This window comes from Acipenser ruthenus, chromosome 43 (genome assembly GCF_902713425.1).
Source record: "Acipenser ruthenus chromosome 43, fAciRut3.2 maternal haplotype, whole genome shotgun sequence".
In the NCBI taxonomy this organism is placed as follows: domain Eukaryota; kingdom Metazoa; phylum Chordata; class Actinopteri; order Acipenseriformes; family Acipenseridae; genus Acipenser; species Acipenser ruthenus.
In genome coordinates, this window is record NC_081231.1 from 2,358,327 (window position 1) to 2,382,081 (window position 23,755).

Below are 23,755 nucleotides of genomic sequence, written 5' to 3' on the forward strand. Positions count from 1 at the left end.
CTCTCACCCTGATAGTGCGAATCGGGGAGGGCAATCTCTTTAAATTAAATACTGTGTGTGCAGCAACCTCTCACCCTGATCGTGCGAGTCGGGGAGGGCAATCTCTTTAAATTAAATACTGTGTGTGCAGCAACCTCTCACCCTGATAGTGCGAATCGGGGAGGGCAATCTCTTTAAATTAAATACTGTGTGTGCAGCAACCTCTCACCCTGATAGTGCGAATCGGGGAGGGCAATCTCTTTAAATTAAATACTGTGTGTGCAGCAACCTCTCACCCTGATAGTGCGAATCGGGGAGGGCAATCTCTTTAAATTAAATACTGTGTGTGCAGCAACCTCTCACCCTGATCGTGCGAGTCGGGGAGGGCAATCTCTTTAAATTAAATACTGTGTGTGCAGCAACCTCTCACCCTGATCGTGCGAGTCGGGGAGGGCAATCTCTTTAAATTAAATACTGTGTGTGCAGCAACCTCTCACCCTGATCGTGCGAGTCGGGGAGGGCAGTCTCTTTGGACTCTGTGCAGATTGCTTCACTGTGCGCAGACTCTGCCAAAACGAAATCACCATTTTAACAAGGGGGACGGGCTGTCCTCTGCAGTGCGCTGGTGTTAAGCAACACAGAGAGGCTCAGAGAGAGATACATAGTAAACCAAGGAGCTGGGTGCAAACACACAAGACACGTTTCGGTGTGGAAAATGGCAGATTCAACGCAGTCTGAAAAGATATCGTCCTCGCACGGTAGCGACGGTTTCGTTGATGCCTCCGCCGGACAAAAAGCACCTTCCCCGGATAAAGACTCCAAGTCCACCCCACAGGCAGCGTCCATCGGTAAGAAGAGCCGTCTTTTGAAAATGTTTACTTTGTTTTCTGTTCTTGTCAGTCTAGTGAAAAAAACAACGACGGGCGATAATCCACAACATCGATTTGTTTGATACCGTTGTCCGTATTATTTCTGTAATAATAATAATATTAAATAAAAATAATTAAGTTTTAAAGGCGTTGGATGACTGAGCATTTCTTACAGTAGTTTGATATGTGCATCGTATATTAAATAGGCAGTATTTGTGTGAGAAAGTTAGGGTATATTTTTGAAAGTTTAAATTCAAAACAAACGCTGCATTTGTTTTTTTTTAAAAAGACAATTCGAGCAAACTCGTGACCTTGTTAAAACTGAAATATATAGACTCGCTACCGTATGTTTGATTGTAAATAGTGCAAGACAGCTGATCTGTATCAGACTAACCTATTTAATTTAGGCCTTAAAAGAAACTAAAGACGACTATAACAAAATACAGAACTTGTGTCGTTTTTTGTTCTAAAGAACTGTCAATCGCTAATAATAATAATAATAATAATAATAATAATTATTATTATTATTACTATTATTATTGTGTTGGAAATGTGTATCGATCTATTTGTAGTCTAACTGGCATTATTGATTGCAGGCCGATATGTTTTTTGTTATTGTTTTTCTATTTTGGGCAAGGTCGTTTATGTACAGGCTTTATACTCTAAAAATCGCAGTACAAAACTTCCCCCCTCGCGTATTTCTCAGCCAGGGTGTGAAACTCCCTTGATGAGAAAGGGTTGCATGCTTATTTATTGTGTAAACTGGGGCACACGCAGGGGTGATGATGAAACGACTCCAGTTGCAGTTCTGCACTGCAGTGGTCGTATTTACTGGGCAACGGCAGAGATGGGTGGCACTCTTAAAGGGACCGCGGCACCTTTCTAAGCGAGACCCGACCACAAGCAACCAATGCACCTGCAGAATATTAAAATGCGTTTTGTGCTGATGTGTTTTTTAAATTATTTTAGTCAGCCCAAATACTGTATAATAATGTTACAATTCGGTAACCTGCGCAATAATTAGATTTTCATTCGTTTAAGTTCTGTGTATTATAATTCTTTGTGTAGGATGTTAGTTATTTATTAAATATGTATTTAATCAAACGCCTACACTATCCTGCAGTGATGCGATTCTTTCTGGAGCACACAACATCACTTCCTCTCTTAATTGCTAACGTCTTTTTAAAGAGAGCGTGATTTATTTTGATGTGTATATACGTTTTATAAACATGTCCAGCAGGTCTGGATTATAAATAAATGTTGAATCTAGAAGATTCCATAGGTCAACATTAGTATTTTAAGATTCTAAATTATCCAAGTAATAATTAAGAAATGTAGTATTGGTGGAAAAATCGGTTTGCCTTGACGATATAGATTAAAATCTACTGTCAGAGTTGGTGTTTGACCCAGGGATTTAAATCAATGCTTAATATCCTCTAATAATCCATGTGTTACTTTAATATTCTAGTCTGTGTTGTGCAGCCTTTTCCATCGCTTCTTTTGGATCAGATATGCACCATATTAACTGTTACAGAAAGATTGCTTCTAAAACGTTGCAATACCTCCCCAGTATTGATTTCTAGATTCGTGTGGCTTCTACAGATTTCGGGAATTGGCAATAACAGAACGAAGGCTAACCTCTAAGAGCATCCGGTACACCAGCGTGTAACCTTTAACCTGCTCCCCTTCAACACTGCCCCTGGATGTAAGAAATTGCACATTTGTTCCCTGCTGTGTTTCTTGCATCCACTAGGGGGCAGGGGTGCAGGTTAATGGTTACACTCTGGTGTACTTGATGCACTTGGTGGTTAGACACAATTCTGAGAGCTTTATTGAGGTCACGGGGGGAGAGGTTACATTTTGATGAGGTTTGCAAGCACTCTCAGAGGTATAGCAGTTACTCAAGTCGCCTGCCATATGAAAAAGTAACCCAGGCTAGATCCACCAACTTTTTTTTTTTTTTTTTTTTTTAAAGTAAGAGCCAAGGCCGTCTTGTAATCTGCCACTTCGGATTTCCTTTTGTTTTGCTGGCAGTACACTAGCTGTGCACTAGATGGCGCTGGCACGCATAGACAGTTGGGCTGATCTAGCCTACTTAAGTCTATGGCAGGCAACTAGAACTGAGGAGCAGGTGAACTCGTACTCAAAGCTTATAAAAAATATATAAATAAAAAATTGTTTTAAACTGTAACATATTGAGAATGTTGGTAACCCGTCAAAAAGACGTACAGCAGGTGAAATGTGCGCTCTCTAATTGGCTGTCTATAATGATGTAGAGTGATGATTCACCTCATTAAGTTGTCTGTGGCAGTCTGGATATGCAGATGGCTGGCGCTTCCCTCTGAAGCAGTCCCACCTGGCTCGGAGCAGCTCAGAGGCAGAGAGCAGATGGCAGGGACCAGGCTTGAAGCAGACTGTGTGTCCGCTTTGCCCAGCTAGTTGAACGGAGGCCTGGTGGCACACTTCAATACTCTGATTTTGAACCAGAAAGCTTCAATTTTACATGCATTTTCATTTTAAAACATATCTGGTGCTACACTCAGATTAATACTTCTCTGTTTGCAAGCCAGACTGCCTGGCACGACTTGGGTCATTAACCCCACCCCTTCACTGTCGTCTTTCCTGTCAATAATCGTCTGCTTCCCCTGTTGACTGACATGCTTTCAGCCAGTAACGTGACCCTGAAAGCAGGAAGACTTCCTGGAAGGCAAGGCAAGCAAACCGAGAACTTTCTTTTAATCTAGTGCAGTACCGGAGGTCTGTCTTCCAATGAAAATACATGTTTGCTATAACATGTGTTTCTTTCAAAACTGCACATTTGAGACAATTCCTTTTTAAGGCAGCGTTTCTCAATTCAGCATCCAATAGAGTTGTAACAATAGTCACTAGCGCGATATTATCCATCATTTCTGTAGTCTTGATTATCCTGGAATAATATTAATAATAATAATAATAATAATAATAATATAATGTTATGGTGGAAGAGAATAGTGGTATGGTTTTATTTTTAAAAAGCTAACAAGCAAAAAGCTTTTTAAAAGAATGAAATACTAACGAGGGAGAAAGTCTCAGTCCAGACAACAGTACTGACCAGGCCTGACCTTGCTACTGCTGCTTAGCTTTTGAGATCTGAGCCGATCACAATCCCACAGCTTTAGCTGCAGATCACAAGAGTTTTGCTGGAATGCTTGTACAGCTGTGGCCAAGTGTTTTGTATCCCCTAGAATTTTAGGATTGAAACCTAATTTTAAAATAAAAACCATATGAACATCGTTTTAGATTATTTAACATCATGTAATCAAAGAAACTACAAAATGATATTGCAAAAGTCTACCGGAAGCCATAATAGTAATACAGTATGTATTTCAGATTTTGAAATGTCACATTTTTCAGTTTGTCAGTCTTTTGTTAAGTGTATGGAAAACTACAAAGCGGTGTGTACTTCAATATGTTAACGTAACATTATTCAGCAGGTTTCACTCGAAGCAAGATTAGTTCATTCTAGGGTGATGCAAAACATTTGGCCATAGCTGTGGGTGATGCTTAAGCACAGAGACTTGCATTAACTCAAGTTTTTGAATGAGAAAACATGTTTACCAAAACATAGGGTTTAAAAAGCCAAGCAGCAAAAAGCAGACCGAAAAAAGAGTGTGAGAGAGGAAGAACGACTAGCGAGAAAAGTTGCAGGGAGTAAAGTTTATGATAATTTATTCCCACTTCCACTGTAGTTAATACATTACAAATATTGATGTATTCAAATAAGATCAGTGAACACGCATGCATTTTTAAAATTGGTTTTACAGTGCACTGCACTGGCAGTACTTTGATCGTATTAAAATATACCTTCATCGATCTTCATGGTACCCCCTCTGCTGGGGTGAAAAACCTGCAAAGACGATGCAGTGGAGATGCTTATAAGTGTGTGTCACACTTCTATCTAGAGAAGCTCTTACCCCACTGTCATCAATCGTGCTTGATTTAGAAATCCTGAAAGAAACGTTATAAATTCTTGTGTTTCGAGCAGAAGTCTGAAATGTCTTGGTGTTGGGATGGGTTTGGTTTCACTGCTTGTATTATTGTGGGGTGTGGACTGCACCCCCGTTGATATCGTGATGCTGGAACATTTTTGCATCTGTCTGTTGAATCGCTTATCCAGTTGTCATGAAACATGGTATCAACATTATTTAGCAGAAGTTATTGTGAATGTCAGATGCTGGGGATGTTGGTGTCTGTCTGTCTGTCTGTCCGTACAGCTGTCCATCTCGCAATCACATTTTTGCATACAGCTCTGACCAAAAATTTAGGATCGCCTTCAATTTTGGGATTGAAACATAATAAAAAATAAACTACTTGCACATAATTTAGATTTATTTAACATCATGAAATCAAAGAGACTACAAAACGATATTGCGAGAGTCTACCGGAAGCCATAATAAGAGTATTTCATGTTTTGAAATGTCACGTTTTTCAATTGATAGTTTTTTGGTGAGTTTATGGAGAACTACAAAGCGACGGTGTGTAATTCAATATGTTAACGTAACATTATTCAGCTCGTTTCATTTGACTTCATGAAGCAGAATTGAGTTTATTCTGTAGGGTGATGCAACAGTTTTGGCCACAGCTGTATATCTGGATAATCGCTTATCAAATTGTGATTAAACATTGTTCTACCTCTACCCATATCTCAAGAACAGTTCCTAGGCAACACGGTTAGCGTAGGTGTAAGAATTTCCACGGGAGTCTTGTTCGTTATTTCTAGTACTTTCTGAAACCTACACCAAGCAGACACTTGTATGTTGATAAGAACATAAGAAAGGTTACAAACGAGAGGAGGCCATTCGGCCCATCTTGCTCGTTTGGTTGTTAGTAGCTTATTGATCCCAGAGTCTCATCAAGCAGCTTCTTGAAGGATCCCAGGGTGTCAGCTTCAACAACATTGATCTTTATACAATAGACTGGTACTGACTCCCGTTCTATCATCGTGAAATACAGGCCGATGGCAGCTATACCAATCAAACTTCAATTATATTGAAAACCTATTTAACTGGCTTTATCTGAAGTATGAAACAGTCTAGACAAGCCTTTATTAGCGTAGTATAATCGCATTTCTTATCTTATTCTGTTCATACACAGATTAGCTCTATTGTGCTGCTGAGTGTTCTCTTTGGTAAACTAGTACAAGATTAGCAGTGATTGAGGTGTGTGGAGTCACTCCTATTGGTTTGTATTGCTCGTGTTTCTGTTTTGCTTCTATTTGGCCCTTTTATGTACATCACTAGCAGGATCTATGCTATTGTGAGCTGCATGGCACCGTTGGCTGTCTAGTGTGAAAGAGGGTGTGGGAAAGTGACACCACCCTGCCACAGTGGGTGTGGGTGTGGGTGTGACTGCACTTTCATTACAGAGTGTTGAAACTCACCACGCTGGTTTTGTCAGTCTCCCTGGAGGAATGCTGCATAGTAAAGCAGACGCCTCTTTTTTCCAGAGTGTGCCAATTCAACCACATTTAAAAAGATTCCCTTCTAAAAGTTTCCCACGGTAAAAACATAGGAAAGCACAACAAAGTACAGCAAATGCATAGGCAAGCATTTCACAGCACAGAGAGGTCTGGTAAAGCATAGGCAAGCATTGTAAAGCACAGAGAGGTCTGGTAAAGCATAGGGAAGCATTGTAAAGCACAGAGAGGTCTGGTAAAGCATAGGGAAGCATTGTAAAGCACAGAGAGGTATGGTAAAGCATAGGGAAGCATTGTAAAGCACAGAGAGGTCTGGTAAAGCATAGGGAAGCATTGTAAAGCACAGAGGTGTGGTAAAGCATAGGGAAGCATTGTAAAGCGCAGAGAGGTGTGGTAAAGCATAGGGAAGCATTGTAAAGCACAGAGAGGTGTGGTAAAGCATAGGGAAGCATTGTAAAGCACAGAGAGGTCTGGTAAAGCATAGGGGAGCATTGTAAAGCACAGAGAGGTCTGGTAAAGCACAGGGAAGCATTGTAAAGCACAGAGAGGGATGGTAAAGCATAGGGGAGCATTGTAAAGCACAGAGAGGTCTGGTAAAGCATAGGGAAGCATTGTAAAGCACAGAGAGGTGTGGTAAAGCATAGGGAAGCATTGTAAAGCACAGAGAGGTCTGGTAAAGCATAGGGAAGCATTGTAAAGCACAGAGAGGTATGGTAAAGCATAGGGAAGCATTGTAAAGCACAGAGATGTCTGGTAAAGCATAGGGAAGCATTGTAAAGCACAGAGAGGTCTGGTGAAGCATAGGGAAGCATTGTAAAGCACAGAAAGGTCTGGTAAAGCATATTAAAAACATGACAAACCACATGGTAAATGTAGAGTGTACCATGGGAAAAGTATGGGAAAATCGCTATGCAATTTCCTGTGGTAAGCTTTGATAAGGGATGTGCTTAATTCCCATTGATGGGTGCTCAGTTGTAAAGGTGAAGGAAGGACAGCTTTTCCAGTTTTGACATTAATGAATGGATTTATTTAATACCTGCTGATTTGTATAGCACACTTACATGTGTACATGTATATGTTGAAAAGCACTTTTTCAATTGGTAAGGACATTCTTTAGCACACAGTATTGAGAGTATCCTCATCCGGGCGTATCCCTCTTTTCTGTTTGCCAGACCTCCATCTCCACACGTCCACTAACGGCTTTATTTTGTTAGATTTTTCCATGACAAACAGTTACAGCGTGTTGCATTTGCAGTCCTGTACTAGTGAAAATTATATAATGCAACATTACTACAAAAACCCATTGTCATCCCTCTCCTCTCTTTATTTTTTCAGATTCCTTTCTTTCTTCTCCTCAGCCTGTATCTCTCATTCAGTCTCCTCAAGGCAAGTCTCTTTCTGTTGTCTCTTTTAATTTTCACTTGATTGTTGTATGTATTGTTTCCTCCTGGTGGAAGTGGTTTAGAATGGGGCTGTAATAAATGGCACATCAGCCCTTCAATTCTCTGCAGACTCTCCCCTGCCTGGCAGATAGGTGGCTGGCCCACATTCACATTCACATTCGACCTTGAGTTAGCAAGCCCCAGTGTGAACTCTTAAAGAAGTAGGATTTAGATTTTAGTCTCTCCAGTTCATGTAGATGAATCGAGAGGCTGTTCAGGGAGTATAGGAGCCTCCCTTTCTCGTTCTCTGCTCCACCAGCACACAGCAGAGGGAGGCTGTTCAGAGAGTATAAGAGCCTGCCTTTCTCTTTCTTAACCCACCAGCACAGAGCAGAGGGAGGCTGTTCAGAGAATGTAAGAGCTTCTCTTTCTGCTCCAGCACCAGCACAGAGGGCATCTGTTCAAGTACAAGAGCCTAGGTTAGCTCTCTGTTTTTTAAGCTGGCCAGTATTTAAGCATATTAACCCCAAAGCTGTTCCTCAAACCCTTCTTGGTGGTTTGTTTGAGTCTGTGTGTCATTGCAGCCCGGGTCTGAAACACTTCCAGCAAACCTGATGAACCTTGTTCAGGGCTTCAGAATGGCTGTTTGCTGACGCTTCCTGTTTTGTTATTCTGGGCTGTCATCGCTTTGCATGCCCCCTCTACCTGCTCTAGCTGCTCATTTTATCAGATTTCTTTTTTTTCTGTTCTTTATTCACCATCGATCACCAACCAGATACCCGGCCCTGCTTGTACTGCACTCTGCTGTGCATTGGGCAAACGGAAAAACGAAGACCTTGAGAAAGGCTGCTAGTCGTAACGTCTGCCACTGAATTGATCTCTTAGTATTTGTTTAGCACGATTGCGTGTGGATGGCATATCAACCTGCAAGGTTGCGTTTCTCAATGCTGGTCCTGCTGTTAGTTTTGGCATACTAAAAGCTGATCAGTTTTTCACTAGAATAGGTGTGCTACATTCGTATGTAGTTTAGCTTTCTGTGAACTTCACCCGAAACCTTGTTGGCATACCAGTTTGTTTACATTAGCTAAGCTAGTTTGAGCTGCAGGCACACAAGCTTCCTCCCTCCTTGAAGCTTTCTGGCCACTCTGTGACTGAGCTAAACAGCTGTCCTCCTGCGACTACCTGCAGCAGTACGGGGTAATATGAAAGCCATAGCTCTGTTTGAACTAAAATGGAAACAAAGGTAAAACAATTTTTTTGGGGGCATACGAATAACATTTGTTGCGAAACACTTGTCTACCGTGAATATAATAACGTTAATGTAACATTTAATATTCTAGATATTCATTTTTTCAACCAATTCTGAATTTGGAAACCGGTCGTGTTTCCTGTGAAATATTTTCTTTTCAACTCTCCTTCCCGATTTCTGCACGACTGGAATATTTTTACAGCCCAGCATTTTCAAAGTTGCTTCAGACTAGGGGTGTTAATGTAGTTTGAAACATTAGCCAAGTGTTAAACGTTTAGAAGTTTGCCTAAACGTTGTCAGAAAGGTTCGTGTACAGTGCAAGCCAACTTATTTCATATTCAATATTTCTTGATCTTCTCTTCCAGATAAAATGAAATTCTGTACAGAAATACACGTTGCAGTAATTAAAAATAACAGTGATGGAGGGATTCTTGTGATGGGTTTTTGATTTGGTTAGAAGCATACCCAATGTGTTTAACATTTAAATGTATTTATTGGTAAGAGTCGGACAATGCCCAACAGAATCAGCTATAGAGATTACATCTCGTACGAGACAGACTGGATCGTCTTGACAGTATAGAGAGTGTCCGGACCACGTCGGGCTAGCCTTAGCAGAACCTAGTTCACACTAAACTGTGAGTGATGCTGTTGTGTTTCCTGGCTTTCATCTGCAGCATGGTTCAGCGTCTAGTGACAGACGCTGATTTTAAACAGTGCAAAACATATGCAGTAAGGAACGTAGTTCATCTGCTGCCTCGTAGTTTATCAGAGAGGTCCACACACACACAGTACTTGGTTATGTTCGCAAATTGAAATATGAACAATAGGACTGGAAGATGGGCATTATAACTGGGTGAGAAGACACTTGTACAGTGTAAACCAGACTTAAAAAATTAACTTAATGAGACTTATTATTATTATTATTATTATTATTATTATTATTATTTATTTCTTAGCAGATGCCCTTATCCAGGGCGACTTACAGTTGTATACAAAAAATACATAAAGAATTACTGTACAATTGAGACATACATAAGTCTTGAGTCCTTTTGCTGATGAAGGCGTTAACCGAAGTGTTAAGAGGCGAGTGGGGAGGGGGTCCAGGGCGAACGTGGTGGGTTTGTGGTCCTAAAGGCTGAAATATTTAGGAATTGAATCTCGAGGGATTTTTAAATAGTTTGAAACTCGCACTAGCCCTGCACCCAGTCCTTTCTCGTATTATTTCTTCATCGTCATGCTGCTGTTGCATCCAGCTCCCCTGCTTTTCCTTATTGAGGTGTCACTTGTAGTGCCAGCTTTTCTCCATAGCATTGCAATGCATGTTTGCTAAAGTGGGGGTGGGGAAGCTGTCTCCTTTCTTTTTTGTATAGACCTGCATGCAGTCTTGCTTCAGCGTGCATGCGAGTGTGTGTTCAGTCTTTTTATATACCGCTGTCTCTTCTCACTGTTTGGCTGCAGAAGGAATAAAGGGGAACGTCTCCAATAAGCCTTCAGAAAGCGTGGCGACTTCCCTCCGGTTTCTATCCCAGCCCGGCTCATTCGCTCCTGTGGTCTTCGATAGCCACAGCCAAGCTTTGGGCGACAAAAACCTTCCTGACCCTCCAATGGAGCTCAAGGAAGCTACGGAAATAGAGGAAGTCCCAGGATTCAGCACTGATTCTGGGATCGAAGCTGTGTCTAGCGAGTCCTCTCGACATGTCGCTCCCATATCCGGAACAGAGGTGACGTTCCGTGCTTTCAGCAACCTTGGCCTGAGCTCTTCCCCGGATAAAGTTCAGGAAAAAACCTCTGATGCATCTCCAGCCATGAAGGTGCAAGAACGCAGCCAGGGCGTGTTTTCACGAGGACAGACCCCAGAAGAACCCAAAGTTCAGGGCAAGCCGGCAGCTGACAGCGAGACGTGGGGCGACGGAGGTTTCATGCTGTTCAAAGAATGCCATTACGAGAGATCTCCCGTCAAAGAGAGCACCGAACCATTCTCTCTGTTCAACAAAGACCCTTCCCCGGATCAAGACTCGCCCGACTCCCCTTTCGAAGTGCTCGACGACAGCCAGAGAAAGCACAGCTTCGGGAAAGAGTTTCTGGAAACCATGACGTCAGACTGGGTCCCAACTCGGATCGCTGCAGCAAAGGTGGTCTCTGATGTCGAACAAGCCAAAGACGAGAAGGATCAAGGACCTTTTGGACCTCTGGCTGATATCCATAACATTGAAGTGACTACAAAACTAGAGAAGACTGATTGGGCAAAAGAACCAGCTTACAAATCCATGCAGAAGGAAGCAAAAGAGGATTCTGATGAGTCCAGAGACAGCACGCCTGAGCCAGATGAGGAAGAGAAGAAAATATCTCCAGTCTCTGGCGGAAAGACTGCGCTGCCTCCTCCTCCTCCTCTTCCTCCTTCTCAAGCAAAACCCATCGATACCCAAGTAGAGGAGATCAAGAAACAGGCCAGCCCTGCCAAAGAATCTAGCGGTGAGGACCTCAACTTCTTGCCAACTGCCTACATCTGGGAAAAACCAGAGAAAGATGCTGAAAAAACACAACAAACTCTGGAAAAATCATGTGCAGACTTTGAAAACTTGCCTCCGGCATATACTGAAGTAGGAACCGCCACCGCCACCTCCTCTTCCTCTTCTCCACCGAGCTACGCCAGCTTTAAGTTTGACACTGAAGAGCTACTCAAAAGCCAGCAGCCTGCCACTGCAAAAGTGCCAGGTCTGATCTGGGGTGTAGACTCGGAACCAGTGGAAAACATTGACGCGGACAGTTCTGGGGAGTCCGATGACACCGTGATCGAGGATGTGTCGGTAGTGACAGAGCGAGAACCAGCTGTTCCCAAATCCACTGCGACCGTGAAAGATCCAGAAGAGATGAAGCAGGAAGTAGCTCCTGCTAAGCTGGAGAAGCCCCTCTTGGTCCCTATCATCAACGTTATTGAAACAGAGGAGCAGATCGTCAGTGATGACGAGAGTGATGAGCAAGCTTCCGCGGTGGTCCTGGAACCTGCAGACAGAGCTGGAAATGACAGCACCACTCCTCCCGCTGATACTACATCACAGGACTCCAAACCTGCCGGTCCTGTCCTAGGGAAAGAGGATTCTCAACCCACGGCAGCTGAATCGGAAACCGAGAAGCCAAAGCAGGATTCAGAACCAGTCCTAGATGATTCTGAAATCAAGAGCCTTACCCAGGACTCAGAAAGTATCTTCGCTGATTCCGTTATGGAGACACAGGATCCCAAACCAGTCCTAGCTGATCCTAACATTGAGAAACCCTCATCTGTTCTAGCTGATTTTGCAAAAGAGAAACCTACACAGGACCAAAAACCTATCCTGTTTGATCCTGAAACCAAGAAATATACACAAGACTCTCAAACTTCCTTAGAAGATTCTATAATGGGGACACCAACACAGGATCCCAAACCTATCCTGTTTGATTCTGAAACCAAGATTTCTACACAAGACTCTAAAACTGTCTTCACCGATTCTATAATGGAGAAACCAACACAGGATCCCAAACCTATCCTGTTTGATTCTAAAATCGAGAAGCCTTTTTCAACAGGGGAAAGTCTTCCGAGGGGAGGAGCTGTCAAAGCTGATGCTTACGAAAAGGCAGTTCAGGATCTTGGGGAAATGGAAAAGGAAGATCCCACCAAAAGGATCCAGACAGTTCTTCATGCAGAAACTGTAGAAGCCCAGCCGACCAGCATTGATGTTTCACAGGTTCCGTTCCACTACGCACAGGATGTACCGACCAGTACCACCAGCACGGCCACCACCGTTCAAACCAAAGCAGAGGAGCCTGTGGTGACCAGTGAAGAAGCAGCTAAACACCTCCCCAAGATCTCCTTCCCTTCTAGAAAGCCAGAAGACCTCTTGCCCAGAGCAGGACCGCCAGACCAATCTCCCACTCAGAGCATCACACCTGCCATCCCAAAAGAAATGGCAAGCCGTGGAGGAGCAGAGATCACGATGCCTGTGTTCAAGGAAGAGCCGTCGCGTGCAGAGGATTCTCCTGACAGCACCAGTGACCCGGAAAGCATCGAACCGGAGTGCTCAGTCTCTGCGGCCACCGACAGCTTTGTGGATTTCATGAGGGAATGCCTCAAGTCCCGGCAAGACGAGTCGCCAGAAGACCTCAGCCATGATTTTACAGCCAAGGTTTCAACCACAGCGGCCGTGGCGGGCTCCAGGCCACCCCAAGCAGCGCCAACCATGGTCCTGGATTTTGAGCAAGAGCAGCTCACCATTAAGGCCCTCAAGGAACTAGGAGAGAGCTTAGAAGAGGAGGAGGAGGAGATGGAAGCTAGAAACAGCCCTGCATCTAAACCTGGTGCCCAAAAGCTGCTGCTGTCATCACAAGCTGCCCCAGAATCCTTCTCAAAGCAGCAGACCGCCAGCTCTCCCATTCGGTCCCACCCAGAGGTGGCTGAGATATCTCCCTCAGGGGCTCCTAGAGAGGTAGAGGAGGCTTCTACAGATGATAACCAGAGGGCTGCAGCCGCGGCAGCGCTTGCAGAGCATGCATTAGCAGCTTTACTAACCCAGGCGTCAGGTAACATGTCCCTGATTGTATGTGTTTTCTGTGCTTTTAACTTGGCAGGCAGGCAGGCAGGCAAGGCTGACTCCTGCTCCCGTTTGTGTGAGTGCGAGTGTGTGTTTTTGCTAATCCCGTCTGGTGCTAGGTAGCGCAGTTAGCTGGTGACAGGTGTGAAATGCAGCCTTGACTGATGGGGAAATGGTAACTGGAGATATGATCACATGAAAGTTCAAGTGCAATTTAAATAGATCCTGTTCAGCAGCGACACTCAATGATCTAAAATAACACTGCTGACCTGCCTATCGGTCAAGGTAAAGGGAAACGACTTTTAATTGAACAAATCCAGAGAGACTTTACGTCGTGTCTCTTATTGTATATGTCAGCTCATGCAGTTTGGGCAAGAGAACTTGAATAATATACAGTAACAAACACACACTATATTAGAAGCATCACTTTTTAATATACTGCATTCAGTATCCATATAAAACGACATAACAGAAGGTTTAGGTTAGAGTACGTGGACTGAAATAGCACCAGCATCTTCCCAACGAACCTAAAAACCAAACCACCCTAGACATCTGAACACTCAGACTAAGCATGAATCCACAATTATCCCTACTGAGGGCGATCAGTCTTGTCATGACTTTTGATTCATGTTCCCCTTGTTAAATTATTAAGAGATGTTAATAAGAACCGCCTACATGCAGCAAAGTGTTTGAGGTCCTGAAAATGCCACCTGAGACTGGTGCTGAGACAGTGCTGAGACTGCCAGCGCTTTTTCATTATACAAAAAATGTTGGCATATGGAATTGTATGCAGAGAGAAACAACACAGTTGCACCCCTACCCCTAATCTCCATTCTGAACCCCTATACCCATGTCATGGGGTGTTCACTAACCCTTCAATGCTATTGCCCGTGCACACCTCATTTTTCTGTCTGGGGTCTCAGACTGTGCTTGCTTGCATGCTGTTGAGGCTCATGTTTCTCGCTGTAATCGGCATGTCTGATTTCTGAAACTGTACCCTCTGCTGACGCTGAGACCCTCATTCTCTCATTCCTGAGAGCTGAGCTCACCAGAGCAAGGGGGAGATCCACGGGCCGCCAGGTTGAAAAAAACTGCCGTGCACCTCATTGCAGAACAACATTCAGCAAGTCCATTGTTTAAGACCAGTTATCCACCCACACTGTATACAAGTACAGCCATGGCCAAAGGTTTTGCATCCCCCTATAGAATGAACTCCTTTTGCTTCATAAAGTCGAATGAAACCTGCTGAATAATGTTACGTTAACATCTTGAATTGCACACCGCTTTGTAGTTTTCCATATATGTAATGAAAAACCGACATTTCAAAATCTAACATGAAATACTGTGCTACTGTTACGGCTTCTGGCAGACTTTTTTGCAATATCATTTAGTAGTTTCTTTGATTTACATGATGATAAATAAAAGATCTAAATTATGTTCATGTTATTATTATTTTTTTTTTAAAGGATATCTTAATCCTAAAATTCTGTGATGCTAAACTTTTGGGCCATAGCTGTATATTCCTTTAGGACTTGATATGAATCCTGACTCAATTCCTAGGGAATTTGCAAAGATTTAACAGTTAAATTCACTGGATCCCACAATGTTATACATTTATACAGTCAGATACTCCAAGTGAAGGCTACATTTGCACATACTATGGATGCAAGATCTGCATTCTCTTTCCGATTCAGGATCCTCTTTCAGACCTTTCTGGTGAACACGATTCCTGCCTTCATTTCTGCACCCATCTGCATCAAACTTTAATCCTGCACTCCCAGCCTCCTATCGCATTTAATCCGATAAACTCAATTTTTGTACAGATAATTTGAAGCTGTACATTCACGCTTTCCTGTTTATTATTATTATTATTATTATTTATTTCTTAGCAGACGCCCTTATCCAGGGCGACTTACAATTGTTACAAGATATCACATTATTTTTACATACAATTACCCATTTATACAGCAGGGTTTTTACTAGAGCAATCTAGGTAAAGTTCCTTGCTCAAGGGTACAACAGCAGTGTCCTCCACCGGGGATTGAACCCATGACCCTCCGGTCAAGAGTCCAGAGCCCTAACCACTACTCCACACTGCTGCCCTATGCTGAGAGTGTTCCTGTTGGCTGTAAAGAAAATCGCGATGTTACCTGTGCTGGGAATGTGTGTGCAGCAGAGTCAGGGCTCGTGTGTCACTCGCTGTCAAACTTGCTTCTGATCGTACCGACCCGCTCATCCGTTCAGCTGAATCGTAATGGTTTTGAGAGCTTTTAGAGCCTCAGGGTACTCCATTAGTAATCTCAACTGATGAAAATCTATAGTTATTAGGCGCAAGCTGACTGAATTTTTTTATTCAATTATTGAAACCATTATAGACGAATCCTGCATTTTGTTCTCCACAGAAATCAATGAAATAGATAATGCTATCACAGATGCTGTTCAGTACCACAAGAGGTGTAGGATTGTAACTCCATTGGAAGCAGTTGATTCTTCAGTACTGAATACAAACGAATCCTGACTCTTGACAAAATGAGCCAAGTGTTAAAGGGTTCGAATTTTGCCTAAGCATTTAATAATTGTGAAATATGTAGAGGGGGCAGCAGTGTGGAGTAGTGGTTAGGGCTCTGGACTCTTGACTGGAGGGTCGTGGGTTCAATCCCAGGTGGGGGACACTGCTGCTGTACCCTTGAGCAAGGTACTTTACCTAGATTGCTCCAGTAAAAACTCAACTGTATAAATGGGTAATTGTATGTAAAAATAATGTGTAAAAAAATAATGTAATTGTATGTAAAAATAATATGATGTCTTGTAACAATTGTAAATCGCCCTGGATAAGGGCGTCTGCTAAGAAATTAATAATAATAATAATAATAATAATAATAATAATAATAATAATAAAATATTGATTTTAGCCTGAGTGTTTACACAACAGTAAGGGTACAGCTATGGCCAAAAGTTTTGCATCACCTAGAATTTTAGGATTCAGACAAATATATTATTTAGATCTGATTTAATATCGTGTAATCAAAAACTGCAAAATGATATCACAAAAGTCTACCGGAAGCCATAATAATAGTACAGTATTTCATGTTGGATTTCGAAATGTCACATTTTTTTAATTGGTCAGTTTTTCATCTACAAAGCGGTGTGCAATTCAGTATGTTAACATCACATTATTCAGCAGGTTGCATTCGACTGATGCAAAACTTTTGTCCAGAGCTGTGGGCCAGTTTGATTTCCTCTTCCATATACAGTGAAACGTTGCACACATGCAGTCTGTACACAGATACATGCTGCAGCTGATTAGAAAACAGCGATGGAGGGATTCTCGGGACGGCTTTTCTGATTGGTAACAAACGTGTTGAAGTTTGAAAGGAAACGAAAACGAAGACCCCTAGCAGATGTGCAGAGGGCCTGTTTGTCCGATGATGTGTCTGTGTGGACAATATTTCATCCTGAGCACAATGGATAAAGGAATCTGACCTTGAAAAAAAAAAAAAATACCACGTCCCATCAAAAGGGGCATTGTTCTGTGAAGCAGGCACTAATAATACAGGCTTGTGAATCGAGATTGAGGTTTTTGTTTTGATTTTCTGTTGGAATGAATTACTGTAGTTGGTCTTCTGAGCCGTCTCTGCAGCGTTGTGATGTTCTTCAGCAACAGCAGTTTGACGCACTGTTTTGTTCCTTTACATCTAGCAGTGCCAGTGATCTGAGAACCTGCACACCTCTGGGACAGGAGCATGGGGTGGGGAGATGGGAGTACTGTACAGATCGGAGTGCACCAGGCTATTCACAATGTTGCAGTTGGTTGTAATAGAGACCAAAAAGCTCCCGTGAAATAAGGAATCAGACTCGAATACGAGTTGATAATTACTGATCTGGATAGTTTTGCTGTGAAAAAACTAATCGTGGGTGATGCTCAGGAAGTTGCTAGCCCATAAATGTGGCCTTAATTCAGCCCCGGGTAGGATCTTGTCTCTATTGGGGACGTAACCCTTCTTGAAACAAATTAATACTGAAACATTTTGATCATTTTTCTCAATTGAGACGATTTCTGTAACTGGTTAACACTTAACACTATTGAACAGTTTTTCTTGGTGTTCTCTTGGTCGTTTTGAATTCACGTTCTTGGTTTCGAAGAGTTTTTTTCTGAATTGCATCATGTTGCATTCACGTTTTCAGAGGGCTTGTTCAATAACGTGGTCTTTTTAGAGAGGTTTGATACACTTGGGGCTGCAGATAGTGACCTCAATACATTAACGTGTAGATGTGACCTACTTATGTTCTTTTTTGTAGGCTGCTGATGAAGTTTGAACCACACGTGTGTGCGTGTGATGTTGCTTGTAATTGTTTTGTCTAACAGGACCCCTTTGTAAATGAGGCTTCGGTCTCAACGGGTAAACCTTCTGTATAAAAAAACCTCTGAATACAGGAATGGCCTAATATTAAGAGGATACTTCGCAGTCAACAGGAGCAAAGCAGGACTGTACAGAAGAGGCAGCCTTTGTACTGTGTGGTGGCCTGTAGGTTTTTACAGTATCTTGGCATTCATGAATAGGTAATACTCAAAATATTTAAAAAGCCGTCCCTAAGTGCGATGCCTAAAGATTTGCTGCTCAGTGCAGCTTGATGTAATCCCTGAAGGGGTGATAAACACGCCCACTCTCGCAGGCACACAGAGAGCGACTCTGATGTCAGGGGTTCCTGTGCCTCTGATTGTGACCTCACTCCCCCCCCCCTCCACACAGCGTGGCTCTGCAGCACAGTGCAGTGCTGTCTCAGTGTCTTAAAGAAGTCTCTGTGTACGAAACCTGTAGGAAGAGAAGCACATGAGGGTCATTCACCCAGCCGCGCTGCTGAAATGGGAGGCTGGAGCAGCACTGGGTGTTGCTGCTGCTCTGTCAGGGAGTTGAGAGCGTCCTCATGGCAAATATATTCAAACTAATACTGCTTGAAATGGATTCAGTTGCATGTATTCTCGCAGTCTTCGATTGCAGGATGCAGGGCTGCTGGTTATTCCAGGGTGAATACCAATAACACGGAAGGAAAGGCCGTTTCTTGTGACGCTCCGAAATTCTGGAGTGCTCTGCATTCTTGCAGGGAAGCTGGGACTCACTTGATTAATTTTGTTTTACATTTCTAATTCTACTTCTACAAATTGCTAGGTTCTGTATTGCACTGTTTTTAATTTAATGGTTTGTTTTTATTTTTATTGTGTGTGTGTGTGTGTGAGTGCTTGGCGATCCTTGTGATGAAAGGCTCTATAGAAATATGAATTGTTATTTGTTCAAAAAACTATTTTATTGTTCTGAGAATCTTTTACCTTAATAAGAGATGAGTAATATTTCTAATCAATGCTGCAGATAACCTACTGCGTCCTGCGTTTTTCAAATGGGGTTAAATTTGCCTAAATGTGAAAAATATACCTGTCGAATCAAGATGCACCCTCAGTCTTCACATAGGAAGTGTACACGGTATGCAAATGTATTTTCTGCCAACAAACATTCACAATGTGTTTACAGTAAATGTTGTCCGAAACCTCTAAGATCTGCAACAGAGATGATTGAATTGCACCCCTAAAGGGTTAACTCCGACGCCCCCCTCACCCCTGTGTCTGTGCTGTGCAGTGCGGGAGCTCATCTACTGGCGGGATGTGAAGATGTCGGGCACCGTGTTCGGGGTCACCCTGCTGCTGCTGCTCTCCCTGGCTGCCTTCAGTGTGGTCAGCGTGCTCTCCTACCTGCTCCTGGCTCTGCTCATCGTTACCATCTCCTTCCGCGTCTTCAAGAGCGTGGTGCAGGCAGTGCAGAAATCAGACGAGGGGCATCCCTTCAGGTATGTGCACGCTCCCACCTCCTTCTGAGGGGCAGTCCGGGGGGTCATGCCATCCAGGGGGTTTCCTTGGTGCTGTAAAACGCTCTAATGAAAGCCCAGCAGTGGCCTGTCCAGGTGCAGGGTGATCAAACAAGCCATGAAGTTGACTAGACTCGTTTTTCAGCTCTGTACACTCGCTGATGAAGGCACAAGCCTAAATGTTTTTACTACTTCATTTAGTTTTACGTTGATTTTAAAAGCAGGTTTTATGGGGAAGGGGGGACCACAATTTATCTATTCTGCCTTTTTTAAAATCCTCCATTCTACAGCTCTGGCCAAATGTTTTGCATCACCCTGTAGAATGAACTCCTTTAGCTTCATGAAGTCGAATGAAACCTGCTGAATAATGTTACGTTAACATATTGAACTGCATACCACCGCTTTGGAGTTTTCCAATATAGATGTTTGTCTAGATGCATTTTGGTAAAGCAATGAATAACTGATTAAAGGTTTTAAAATACTAGCCCTCTTATAATCCCACTTTGCTCCAAGCTATTTCAGTATCACATGGTTTCCAGTAGAAATGAAGCATTTCACAGCCACATTGTTTCAAACCATTCACTCTCATAACACATTCCCCTTAGATTATGCCCCCGGGGAAGCTTTGTTTTTGTTCACAAGCTTCTCTCGCTCAGGTTTATACAGGCCTACTGTATATTATATATAAAGCACTTACTGTTCTCCCTGTTGAATTATAGTTTAAGATTTAGATTTCAGATGAACAGTGATCTCTGCAGCTCATGATCTTGCTAACGAGGGTTCGCTTTCGCACTTTTGTATTTCAGATTGATTCGTCTGTTCCATGCACACGTCATACCTGTTTAACATAAGGGTGTTGGGACAGTATCAAAAACTGCATGGTGCAGATTTATAGCACTGGGACAGTTATTCTAGAAACTGTTTGTGTTCAATCATCGAACCGTTTTATAAACCCTATCGGAAAGATTCAATGAAACCAATGCATGAGTGAGCTCTGAATGCATCGCAGCCATTCTGCTGTGCCGGAGTGAGTTTAACTCTCCTTTCTTTCAGAGGGAATTTGATGAGGAACCTGTTTTTTACTGTAGTTCTGCAAAATGGTACTAATTATGCTTTTCGAAAGAAAATTGAAAATTTAAAGTCTATTTTAATGTTTGTCCAGATTTTGAAGGAGTATGCAAACAGGCAAAAATATGTTTGTCCAGAACTAAGAGGTGATGATCAGAACACAGCATGGGATAGTTTGATTTAGTGTGAGTCTGTTTCCCTGAAGTCCCTAGACTTGTATTGTGTGATTGGATGATTGTCGTTGACGATGTGTGTTTGTCTCTCTCTCTCTCTCCACCCCCCCACTCCCCCCCAGGGCCTACATGGAGAAGGACATCAGTCTGTCCTCCGAGTCCTTCAGCCACTATGTGGACACGGGCCTCAGACATGGCAACTGTGTCCTCAAACAACTGAGTCGTCTCTTTCTGGTGGAGGACCTGGTCGACTCCCTCAAGGTCAGGATCGCTCTCTCTTTCTCTGCCTCTCTGTCTCTCTCTCTCTGTCTCTGATTTCACTTTTTATTACTTTAGTTGTTTTTATTATGTTTCATTCTGAGGGTTCTGGTTTCTGTTGCTCCTCCAGTATTGCATTCTTATCATGTTTCTCTAACCCTGCCTGTACCCGGATTTGAGCTGCTTTGAGCTTGTCTGGAGAATGGGGGCAATAATATTACTGAGCAGGAAACTGACCCCACCACAGTCACATCCTGCTATTGATTCTCTGGTGTGGCTGAAACTGGCTCTCTACCTGAGGCAGAGAAATGAAAATGATTGACAGATTGTCTTCCATGAGCTGCACGGGTCTCAAATGTGAAGTATTTCATGGAGAGACTACGGTCCGTATTTACTGTGCTTTCTCAAGGCATATATGAAATGACTGATTATTAATATAATAATACACACGTGCATGTTTTCAGTTTTTGTGAAATTTAAGCATTGCTTCTTTCTTTCTTTCTTTCTTTCTTTCTTTCTTTCTTTCTTTCTTTCTTTCTTTCTTTTTCTTTCCACAGCTGGCAGTGTTCATGTGGTTGATGACCTATGTTGGCGCAGTCTTCAATGGCATCACGCTTCTCATCATAGGTAAGGCTCTGCCACTGACCGCACCGTTCCTTCCCCTCTTCAAGATGAACGCTAGTAACCGACTGGTTATTTTAACATTGCAAACGTGCATTCCCGTCTCCTTGTTTGCATTCATTCTGAGAGATTCTTATTGCAGTGACTCCAATACTGTGTGTATTTAAGATGCTTTCAGGGGGCTCCCGAGTGGCGCATCCGGTAAAGACACTCCGCGTTGAGTGCAGGATGTGCCCTATAGCCTGGACGTCGCTGGTTTGAGTCCAGGCTATTCCACTGCCGACCGTGGACGGGAGCTCCCAGGGGCGGCGCACAATTGGCTGAGCACCACCCTCGGGGGAGGGAGGGCTAGGTCGGCCAGGGTGTCCTCGGCTCACCGCGCACCAGAGACCCCTGTAGTCTGGCCGGGCACCTGCGGGCTTGCCTGTAAGCTGCCCAGAGCTGCGTTGTCCTCCGAAGCTGTAGCTCTGAGGTGGCTGCACGGTGAGTCTGCAGTGTGTAAAGTAAGCGGTCGGCTGACGGCACACGCTTCGGAGGACAGCGTGTGCTCGTCAGCGCAGGGGTGGTAGTGGTGAGCTGAACCTAGAAATAATTGGCTATTCCAAGTTTGGGGAAAAAAGCAATTGGCGACTACTAAATTTAAAAAAAAAAAGATGCTTTCAATACTACAGATATGGCCAAAAGTTTCTTATCACCCTATAGAATTAACACATTTTTCTTCATAAAGACAAATTAAAAAATGAGACATTTCGAAATCTAACATGAAATACTGTACTACTATTATGGCTTCCGGTAGACTTTTGCAATATCATTTTGCAGTTTCTTTTGATTTACTTGATGTTAAATAAAATATCTAAATTATGTTCATTATAGTTTTTATTTTCAGTTTTTTTAAATGATGTCTCAATCTTAAAATTCTAGGTGATGCAAAACGTTTGGCCATGGGTGTACGATTTAGTTTTTGCTAAATGTGTCGAGGTGCTTTGACCGAGTTCAGGAGCTGCTCTTCAGTTCTAGCTGCCTGACAGAGACTTGTGTAACAGGTATATTGTAGAATAGAGCGCCATCTAGTGAACAGCAACTTTGGATCAAGTTTCCCTTTCTTTTGCTGGCAGTACCCTGCTGGGTGAGGGGGGGGGGGGGGGGGGGATTGCAAACATCACAGACAATTTTTCAAAATGCTAACTTGCATGCTAACTGACTTCTGCAGCGAAATTGCTTCATGCAGGAGCAGCTGACTTTGTGAAGGGAATTGGGGAAGCATAAACGTGTTACGCAGGCTTCAGTGCTTAATGCTTCATCTGTGGGCAACAGTGCAACACTAATATGCTTCCCCACCTCACCTCACAGCCGTGAGGAGTCTTTTCAGAAGCATGTTTGTTCTCCTCCCCTGTGATTTATTTGGGTCACTGCACACCGTCGCAGCGCATGTTACAGTTGACGGTGTGCACTTGCTTGTGTCTGTTCTGTAGCATCTCTGTTTAGACGAGCAAGCTTTTAACATTATGGGGAAACAGCCTAGTCCTTCGTGAATAAGATTTCTTTTTTGTCTGCTTGTTACACTAACGTGGCTGTGCTTTTCCACAGCTCACATTCTGGTGTTCAGCATCCCTGTTGTGTATGAGAAGTACAAGGTAAGAACAACAGGCAGGATCTGTTTCTTTATATACTTCCTTTTATACAGCAGCGTTTATAGGATGAGGTAATTCTGAAGTTTGATAAAAACGTCTAGCGACAACCGTCAATACCAGCGAGAACTAACAGAGGATCTTAAAGGAAAAGGCTTCATCTTAAGTGTTGGTAAACGGCCTGTAGACTTGACACCATCGGGTAAAGCATTTCCGATCTTGAGGAATATGCTGTGGCTCTTGTAGGCATTTATACATCAGAAGCAGCCAGTGATGCCCTTCTTCCAATCAAGTGCAGATACGCAGGAGTTCCGGTCACGGCGCCGTGTGGAATAATCGCACAATTGCTTTCTTTTGTTCCCCCTCCAGACTCCGATCGATCGCTATGTTGGAATTGTACACAATCAAGTCAAGTCAGTCGTTTCAAAGTAAGGACTTTTTTTTTTTATTTATTCTTTCATCTGAGCCAGTGTCGAGTGTAAACCTGCTTTTCTAGGTCAGTCCAGGACTGTAACGTCAGCCTTGCCAGCTAACATGTGGAGCAAGGTTTCCTTCCTAGCCACGGATTCAGCGTACGGGTTAGCTTGCTGTGTGGTGTGCAGGGGGAGTCGCAGTCGGGGTGCGCAGGGGTCCCCGTTTCCCCTGGTAAAGG

General features: G+C 43.1%; 1 protein-coding gene across 4 annotated transcripts in view; it reads left to right on the forward strand.

Moving 5' to 3' along the window:
• LOC117398657 (reticulon-3-B) overlaps nt 1-23,755 on the forward strand; it is a 26,517-nt gene continuing 2,762 nt past the window's right edge. Inside the window, exons 1-8 of one of the 4 annotated variants that reach the window (XM_033997682.3) lie at nt 1-827; nt 7,639-7,689; nt 10,393-13,488; nt 19,130-19,337; nt 20,719-20,857; nt 21,412-21,481; nt 23,063-23,109; nt 23,473-23,531. In XM_033997682.3, the coding sequence (XP_033853573.3) occupies nt 695-827; nt 7,639-7,689; nt 10,393-13,488; nt 19,130-19,337; nt 20,719-20,857; nt 21,412-21,481; nt 23,063-23,109; nt 23,473-23,531 (3,803 nt within the window). In that variant the 5' untranslated portion in view covers nt 1-694. Of the gene's footprint in view, nt 828-7,638; nt 7,690-10,392; nt 13,489-19,084; nt 19,338-20,718; nt 20,858-21,411; nt 21,482-23,062; nt 23,110-23,472; nt 23,532-23,755 lie in introns of all 4 variants that reach the window. The other 3 variants (XM_033997684.3, XM_033997685.3, XM_033997686.3) reach the window with 3 other exon arrangements.